Below are 9,873 nucleotides of genomic sequence, written 5' to 3'. Positions count from 1 at the left end.
CACAGATAAAAGTTCTTATTTGAGCGTCATCCAATCTTGGATGGAATACAGAACGCATTCAACATTGATGCAGATCTTATATCTGTATATCTATCATAATCACAATCATACTCTGTATTGATATAAGTGGCCAATTAACATTAGTAGTTATATTTGAAGCACGGAATCAAAGAAAAATCCTTAATCACATGTTCTTACATGTCAATAACTGTGAAAACTGACAGGCTAGTCATAAAACATATTCTAAAACTTAGTATTTCACAATTCACTGTGTGACAAAAAAGTATGTGAACTTACAGAAGTGTGAACTTCAGTTCAATGGACTCAGTGGACTTTTCATCAGCCTATCAAAGTCATCCATGGCCACAGGTTTGCAGAGGCAATCCACCACAATAACATAATTTAATCAATTTATTTATACCTATTTCATATACACTCACTATCGATTAAAGCACAATCAATCCCCAGTTTCTATCTAAAATTAAAACTTCTGGATTCTATCATTTTTTCAGTCATTAATTTACTGACTTATGAAACTTGTTCATATATCCACAAGTTAATTCAACAATGAAACCAGCAGACACATGATGATGTAACTTGGCTTGAGTCAGGAGTTTATCAGTGAAGCAGCTGTTTAAGCAGCAGTTTTATCCTCCACTGCTCGCATCTTGTTCTTCCCAGTCATATGCAGTACTTCTTCTATTTCCTTGATCAGCTCCTACACCACCAACAACAACAGCAAAGAAAAATGAATACAAAATTCTAAAGATATTCATTTAATTATAATATATTTTAAACTATTCTGTTGCTTCTTTTCATCAGCACAAACACTCCAGCTGACCAGTGCCTCAGTGAATATTCATGTTTAATTATACAGATGAGGAGAGATCGTTAAGTCATTAACGGGGTACCTTGAAATTGGTTTCTCCTTGCATCTTAGAGGCTGATATTTCCTGATGAATGACTGACAGATTCTGAGCAAAGGTCACAAGAGCTCCCTGGAGATCTTCTGAGACGGTCCTATTAACAACACCCAAAACAAACGAGTTTACTAATGTTCCCCATGTTGCCAGCTAAGAAACAATCACCTCGTTCGTCTGATGGTGGTGGTTAAATGAAACTTTCAGCAGACGACATCTTCTGTCTTTAGGGGGATGAGCACAGCTTGATTTAACTGTTACAGCACTGTGAAAGCTAAAGGATTTCAGTGATAAATATGTTAAATAACCCTCCGCTAGACAACTTTTAGACTTTGTAACAACATTAACAAAGCAAGAGGTGGCATCTTAATCCTCTAGAAGAATTGTCTTTACTCTCAGTCAAAAGACCTCTTCAGTCCACTTAAACCTCTACTGTTTTTCATGTGCTTGTTTATCTGAACTGACAGAGGACAAGCAAAACTTAAATGTGCGCTGAATCTTTTCTTCTGGTGATAAATCTGTTTTTTTCTTAACTGTGTGAACACGAATATAACTAAATATGAAATACTCACATCATCCCCATATTGCACCTCTCAATGCTGTCATAAAGAGCAAAAACAGTGCCTTGCTTCATCTGAAATTAAAGATTCAAAGGACACAGTCAAAAAACAGTCACATCCTCAGAGTGTAGTCATTAAGATTAAATACTTAGCTCTTTTTTCTGTATGCAGTAGAACACCCCAAGAACTTTTAACAGCATTAAATGTATAAAAATCAGTGCAGAGTCTCTTTAAATCAATCATACACACTATGGCTGTTTTCGAAACCGCCTACTATACTAGCAGTACATAATGAATTGGCCAAAATTTAGTATGTAGTAAGTAGTAAGTAAACAAGAGCAAAATCTGCAGTATGCCAAAACTCCCCGGATGTCTACTGATTCGGGAAAATGTCACAGTATCGGACCAGTCTGCCTCGCGTACGTTTTCCCACAATGCACAGCGCTCGTTACACTTTTTCTTTCCTCCTCTTTTTTTTGACGGGGGGGAACTCAGTTTTTAGGTGCTGTGAAAATTATTTAATTACATATAGACCACTTCCTAACTTTTTAAATCAGCAGTTTCTCTATCAGCTTGGCTGTTGTTTACTTCCGCTTTTAGAAATCAGAAATTCAGTGACGTCTGGCCCAGCGTACTGCAACACAGATCCAACAGAACAGTCATACTACATACTAAATTCAAACACAGTATGTAGTAGGCATCTACTGCCTGCTACATTAGTAGGTAGTATGTAGCAGGCCGTTTCGAAAACAGCCTGAGTTTAAAAGATGTCAAAGACATGAGGATGTTAACAAGGCAAGTGAATTTGAGTTTTTTTCTACCTTCATGTTAAATCCTACGCCGTGAACCTTGCATATCTTAAGGAACACATGATGGTACAACATGGACAGGTTTGAGTGAAACAAGCTGCTCCCAATAACTGCATGTCGGTTCATCACTGGAGGCTGTAAAAAGACAAGAAACATGAGCAAAAAGAAGAATGTCAGTGCACTTTAGTCTTGGTATTTGTCTTTGAGGAGGACAATTTTATTTTGTCTTATTTTGAAGGTTTGAGTTAATAAGTGCTGGTGTGTGTGAAAAGGGTAGAGAAGAGATGGCTGAACCCCATACACATGTCCTTAGGGTCACTGTTGAGTTTGTGTGTGTGTGTGTGTGTGTGTGTGTGTGTGTGTGTGTGTGTGTGTGTGTGTGTGTGTGTGTGTGTGTGTGTGTGTGTGTGTGTGTGTGTGTGTGATTAGTAAACATGATGCGTGTGGGGCACATGTGGTAAACTGTTGGGCTTTCCTTAATTAACTGCGGGGAGGAACAATTAATGTTTGGAAAACATGCCAAATACAAGATGGGCTAAATTGTACGATGCCAATCAAAGAAAGTATGGTTTTGAGACTAAACACGTCTGCATCCCATTTAGACAAAAGCCCCTCTGATTGCACAAAAGGACCCCTCACAACACAATACAGCATAATAGGTGTGTTCTGAGCATGTGAGTGTCATAAGTAACACTAGAGAGGTTGATTACTTAAAAGTGACCGGACTCAGGAGGATAAAATTGTTCCTGGTTCTGTGGTACCTTTGGGAGAGGAAAAGAGCGAGCCTAAGCCCCTCCGAGCTCAGAGGAGAGCCCATAACTCCCTGTGATGGCTGTGTGTTTACAGTTGTCAAACACAGGACCCTCACATAACAATAAAAGTGTCCAACAGGGGTTTAATTGTGTTTGTAATATGCAGGCCCCTAATGATGGCTACTGCTAGAGCCATTAACCACTGCGCTGGCTCAACTGCTGCACCGAAGCGCCAGGCCACCGACTAAATGAATGTTTGATAAAATAATACAAGCTGCAGATTAACAAGCGTAAACTCAGGCATACTGCTAATAAAAGAAGTCTATTGTTTAAGGCCTGGCACCAGGTTGATGAGGTGTTCAAGCATGCATACACATGCATAATGAAAATGGTATGAATTATTAATGTGTTGATTATTTAGGCTCATCCATCAAAATGATAATGAATTCAGCACCTAAACACCAATTGAGCTCAGTGCGTAATTACAGTATTTAGTTGTATTTAACAAAAATAAAGAGCAAAACATTGATTTATCTTTGTGATTACTGCAGTGGTATAATCATGTCCTGTAAATCCTCTGCTTTTGTTAGACCTGGTGGATGTTTTCCAAAGTAAAATAACATGGTTGAAGTACAAAACTTGAAATAGCGAATAAAACAGACATTCTCCTCTTTTAAGAAAAGAATTTCAACTATCAACACTGTTATTTTAAGTAAATAAAGAAAGGTACTTTGGCTGCAGTCCTGTGTCCACAGCATGCCTCCCTGATTGGCAGTGGCACTTCTAAACAGCCCGTGCAGCAATTCAGCGTTCCTCCAGTCATCATCAGAAGCATCTGGGTCATGGCCAGCTGATTACTGTATGCAAGGTCCAGATCAATAGCCCACACCTGCACAGAAGAAAATATGAGCTCTGAGCATCAGATAAAACAGAACACCAAAGACTGAGGGAACGGTTTTGAACTAAATATTTAACCCAGCAATACTCAATATTTAGACATGTGTTGGTACCTTGTAATCCTTGCAGTTTTATCCCATTGAGAGGCAAGGTAAAGAAAAGAAAACACTATAAATGGTGTGTGTGCGACAGTTTTTGGTAATTCAGATGTAGAATGACACATGCACAAAGTAGACCCTTCACAACGTCAGTCTGCCCTGGGCTACTCTGTGTGGCTCAGGTCTGATGAGAAGCTAAGTCCAGATATGTATGGTAAATGGCATCATTATAAGTATATTAAGGGGTCAGGTATGGTCATAGCCTTCTGCTTAAACAGGGCTAATTTTCCCAATAATAACCTAATAGCTATGCCCTCTCTTCAAAAGTGGCAAATAAATCACCAGTGAAGGAGTTGTTAATAACTAAGTGGCAATCGGCTGCCTCCTTTTGCTGTTCCTATTTGTCAAAGTAAACGCTGCTGCCATGAATGCAAATCGCTGCCTGTCTAAACCCCACAGTCTTTTTAACCTGAGCACTTTATCTCCACTAACACACAGATATCTGAGCATTTACAGGAATACACCTAGAGGCTCTTTTTTTATATATTAACACAAATATAAACAAAGCTCATCATCTGTAATGGTAAATAATTATCTTCAAATTGATTAATCTAACATTAATTTCTCTCTTAAATCAAATGTAAGAAATAGCAAGAAATGATTATCAGATTATTTAAGATGACGCCTTTGAATATATTGTTTATGTTAAACAGACAGTCCATAAGATTTTACAATTTTAAAACTAATATCAGAAAGTAAGATATTTTCATAACTGTTGCGAAAGAGTATTATTTCATCCTAATCGTTTTTTTAATAGGTTATTAGTTCAGATAATTTCATCCACAATATCCAGAATACATTTCCAACAAAGTACTTAAAACATACCCTAAATAATACAGTAAAATTATACTAACATTAAACAAATAAACAATTGCTTTAATATGTTATGATTATTTTGTAATCCTGTATAGGTCCTTGATTTTTACTTCAGTGTTGTAGTTGATAGTCTACATTTTTTTCATTGCGAACAAGGGTTTTAAAATTATTTATAATTGCACCAGTTAATAGTACAATTTGTTTTTTGTAATGAAGCTCTATAACCTGCAAGTTGAAAACTACATGTAAATAAAAAAAGAGTGACAGGTATATATGTAATGTGTTACAAGATGCACTCTTCAAAACAATCAATACAACTGAAGACTTTTACATTCATGGTAGTGACGGTCTATATGTAAGACCTGCACCCAGTCACCTCTACTGTCAGAGCTAGCTAACACCAGATCCATGCAAATCTCTCTGCATCAGGTTGGTACCTGGGCCTGCGGGATGAACACCCTCTGCCTGCCATTCACCAGACTCACTAAAAAAAAAATCATACTCCATGTCTCATTGTTGCTCTTAACAAAGCTGTGGCAAATGTAAGCCTGGATTGTACCTGTTTTCTATTGCCTTGCATTTTCATTAAAATCCCTGATGCTGCAGCTGGGGCCCCACCATTCCACAATGTGAGGGAGGACTGCAAGGGCAAACATATGTGACCCACTTCTTCACATCAAATAAAGTAGGCAGCTTTTAGCAACAGGTTTGAATCTAAATTGATGTTTAAATCCAGACAGGTTTGCCCATGTGGCTCTCCTCTGTCTGCACTGTGTGAGGGGAGACGCTTAAGAATCTGCCTTTAATGCTCCTGCTTCTATTCAAGCACATGCTGTTTATAGTCTGTTCTTAATTATGCTGTCAGTGAATCCCATTCAATATCAGGTCAACACTGAAAATGAAAATGAAATCGCAGGCAGCTATTATATCACTTTAAACAGTTAAAGAAGAACGCAGCTTCTGTCCCTTTGATGAATTTGAAATAAAAGCTCATTTTTGGATCTGAGTGTCATTAACATTAGAATGTAGTTTGACTGTATTTGAGAAGGTGGAATCCTGTGAGATATGAGAGAGTTGTGTTTCACATTAAAAATAAAGTGAGAAAATAAAAAGCACAGAAAAGACTGTTAGAAGACATATCTATGTATTTAAAGAAACCAATAATAGTACTGCATTTTTTCTATAAATTTGACCAAATAAAGAAAAAACACAAGTTTTAAGATAAAAATTGCACTGTCCAAACACCTAAACTCACACTATTAACATCTAATCCAGAAGATACTACCCTCTAGTGGCAATCATGCCCTTAGCTACCATCTGTCCCAAATTCCTTTTCATGCTGAGAATCTTTTATGAATGCAAACATAGATTAAGCTGCAAAAATTCAAATGCAAAATATGTATCAAAATGCCCTTGTTGTTATCTAATTTATTCTAATGATAAATATAAAATCAAAAAAATCAAATGTCCTTTTTCTTAACCTTTTATCAGATTGTAACACAGCATGAGAGTGTTCTGGTGCTGTTTGATTTTTTTACAGACCATATTATAAACAAAGCATTTCATTTTACACCTCTGGATCAATAAGCAGTCAATGTAGACACATGTGAGGAGCAGAGGTTAAAACATCATAAACCAGTCCATTTCCAATATCATAAATCAAGGAGCTTTCAACAAAACTTAATCCTGACAAATGAGATAAGGCTTCAATGGCGCCTGGCTATAATACAGAGAGAAATTTCAACAGACCACTACAAGTAACCAGTGAGGGGTTAAATAGTGACAGGTCCTCCCTATGAAGCTGCACAAATCACTTTAGAGTGACCTATTGTCTGAAGGATAGGTGCCTCTGAATTTCTCGGCATTGCGAGGTTAAAGGGCAAGCCTTAAATGGTGGAATCAGTGTATTGACACAATAAGACCTGACAGTTTATTAGATGGCCTTGTGACACATTTGGTCCTCTTGCCCACTGTTTGCCTTGCCTGTTTTCCTAATCCCAAAGGAGCAGTAGGGGAGGCACCTGTCTGCTTATAGGGATCCCTAATGCAGCCTAAAAATTGATCCTCTTCGCCGATATGGTGAAATAGAGAGCTATGGCTCGCTAGTGTTGCAACACAATTATCTTGAACACCATTATCTTGGTAACAGGAGCTAAAGCTGTCTCACCTTTTGCTCCATGGTGTTGGGGTTCACAAAGGTAGCCAGGTCCAAGGAGATGTAGCCCACAATGTGACGTTGCAAACAGGCTTGGCCCACGCGCACGCAGATGGAGTTCAAGGTGTCAGGATGCACAGAGGTCTGAGGGACAGTTGAGCCCAAAGATTCCAGCTGACAGGAGCCGTGAAGCTGGTCTCCACAGGACAGCATGGTGACTTCACCCCCAGGCTCTAAGAGCAGATCTACTGTCAGACAGGTGACACTTTCTGAAGGCGGGTAGGCCTCCACAACACCACCTGGACACAGAGAGAGTGGGTGAATATCTACAAGATAGATAGCTAAAAGGCAACAAGAGAAGCAGCATCAGAAACTGTCCAGTCTGCTGTTTAACAACCACAAGAGTAGCATAATAAATATTTCATTTATCAGTTAAAATAAGCAACATCTGGGGACACAAATGACAGTTAACATATTCAAAATGGCTGTATTCGCAGGTGAGCAGCATTCAGTGCCATACAATAGTATTCTGACCTTGCCTGAGGAAGGTCTTCAGGAAGCTGGCCCAGGTGGGATAGCAAGAGGTTTTAGCAGGCCGGGCATAACGGGCAAGCCACTCCGGGATCTCATCTAAATATCTGAGCAGCACAGACTCCTGTAGAAAGAAAGCGAAGGTGCATACATTAAGGATCTACTGAGAGTGAGCTGGGGATAGATCTGAGGACTTTATGTATGTTTGTTAATTCAAACGCAAGTCAATAACAAGTGCTGGCTACTTTATTTTGTCCCATTACCAAAGCTCTCTACTTGTCGACTACATTATTGGAAATGCCCTTGTGTTATCCGGATGACTCCAGTGACTGCTTGTTATCCTTGAGACCTTTGGTGGCTGCTTCAATTTCTGTGCGAGTGTCTGATGGGTACTGCAGGAGGCTCTATCAGTGAGTGACAGCCTATTATCAGAAGGCCTCAGGAGTCTAATGGCTTTAACTCACAGCCACAGAGACAGCACCTGCCCTCAATAACAACTCTCTCCACTGGGCAGCTGATGAATGCCTAAGCTAACCCCATCTATCTGGGGATCAATCAGGGCTGGACTGGGATCGATATCACTCTTGTTTCTGTAACTAGGAAATGCCATAATGGTTTCAGCACTTAATTACGCTGTTAATTTCTCACTTTTTGTTTTAGGTGCCCTTTGCCAACTCTGGAACACTCTTCCATATCAAAATGCTGTAATCTGTTTAACCCTCCTGTTATGTTGCGGGTCAAATTGACCCTTTTTAAAGTCTATTTTAGGCAATATATGCCCTCCAAACCAGCTAAATGCAGCATAAAATATGGGCAGCATGTGACAGAAGAGGTGTCATGTTAATTTATCAACATCACTTCATAAAAACAAAATAAACAAAAATCTATGTCATATAAAGGTATTGTATTTATATTTAGGGCTTACCAATTTACATTAAAAAAGTTTTACCATTAATTTTAGTGAAAAACGAGTGAGTTATCCTCATTGAACCATGATCTGTGAGATTTAAAGAACACCAATGGACCAAATCTTGATTTAAATGGTTAGTAATGGATTTTTTTTTTAAAAATGCATTGAGATTTTTTTGGGTTCTGACACTTTTGGATAATTGAATATGCCCCGGGTCAAACTGACCCAGGAACATTATTGCCGTTCCAGAGAAACGAACATAACAGGAGGGTTAAACTAACAACAATGACTATAATCTGTCATTTTATATTACATTTACTGTATCATAAAGGAGTACTTTAATTCTTTAACTGCCTATTTGAATATTTCAGGTGCTCTGTCTCCTTTTAAATACAGACATTGGCATATAATAATGTCTTTGTACCACCATTAGAGAGGAATTTGATTCAGTCCTGCCCATTAGAACGTGTGAAACTTGCCTGAAAGACGACAAGAATCTGAAGGGAAATAATATCTTTATTCTTCTATCGTTCTATCTAGAGCGTTACTTTGTTTGACTATATGCTGTCTGGCTTCACTGGAGACAGGACTGGAGATTATGCTGTTGATATTCCAGTCATGTAACAGCCATCATCATATTCAAGTACTGTAAGAGGCGAGGTCAAATGCTACACAGTGATTCCCCCTATACAAACCATAAAGCACACAATGGTGCGGCAAAAAGTGTAAGGGAACGGTTGTCATTTTCAACGGAAGAGCAAGCTCACCCCAGGACTTTGCCTATGCAGTTCGCAGACACAGCAGGACAGGAAGAAAAGAAAGAGAGGTATTTTGCAATAAATTATTTGGACTTAAACTGCGTACGGTCCCCTGCGATAGGATTCCGGCTTTGCTTGGTGTCCACATAAAGCCGAGCAATCTGGTCATAAATAAAAAAGATGTTGCCCTGCCTCTTTGATTGCTAGTCTGTCTCTCTATTACGTAGTGAAACAACTGCAGTCTTTATAAAGAATAGAGGAATAGAATATGACAAGAAATACATCTGGTATGAATATACATTTTTCTGCCAGACCTTTGACTTTTTAGCCCATGGTTCATTTCATCCAACATTATCCCCATACCTCATTGAATTTAACCTCCTAAGATACAGACAGCAACATTTTCTCTGCTTAACGTGAGCACCAAAAGCAGGTGTCACCATTTGTAAAATCAAATAAACTACATGAGAGGAATATGTGTTATAAAAGTGATCAACAGAAAACTTTTACATGTTTCATTATTGGTATTTCAGGGTAATTATGTTAAGGTGGAACATTATGTTTTAGAACTCCTTCATGCAATCACAGACTGCACAATATTTAGACA

At 38.5% G+C, this 9,873-nt stretch overlaps 1 protein-coding gene across 3 annotated transcripts in view; it reads right to left on the bottom strand.

Annotated features, from left to right (window-relative positions):
• iqch (IQ motif containing H) overlaps positions 1-9,873 on the bottom strand; it is a 22,369-nt gene continuing 12,496 nt past the window's right edge. For all 3 annotated transcript variants that reach the window (XM_034685003.1, XM_034685005.1, XM_034685004.1), the window contains 7 exons: positions 7,602-7,722; positions 7,080-7,366; positions 3,772-3,930; positions 2,302-2,424; positions 1,493-1,554; positions 912-1,020; positions 1-718 (listed from right to left, as the gene is read on the bottom strand). In XM_034685003.1, the coding sequence (XP_034540894.1) occupies positions 635-718; positions 912-1,020; positions 1,493-1,554; positions 2,302-2,424; positions 3,772-3,930; positions 7,080-7,366; positions 7,602-7,722 (945 nt within the window). In that variant the 3' untranslated portion in view covers positions 1-634. The remainder of the gene's footprint in view (positions 719-911; positions 1,021-1,492; positions 1,555-2,301; positions 2,425-3,771; positions 3,931-7,079; positions 7,367-7,601; positions 7,723-9,873) is intronic.

This window comes from Notolabrus celidotus, chromosome 6, assembly GCF_009762535.1.
Source record: "Notolabrus celidotus isolate fNotCel1 chromosome 6, fNotCel1.pri, whole genome shotgun sequence".
In the NCBI taxonomy this organism is placed as follows: domain Eukaryota; kingdom Metazoa; phylum Chordata; class Actinopteri; order Labriformes; family Labridae; genus Notolabrus; species Notolabrus celidotus.
Note: the sequence above shows the minus strand (reverse complement) of the source record. Positions and strands in the feature narration are given on the sequence as shown.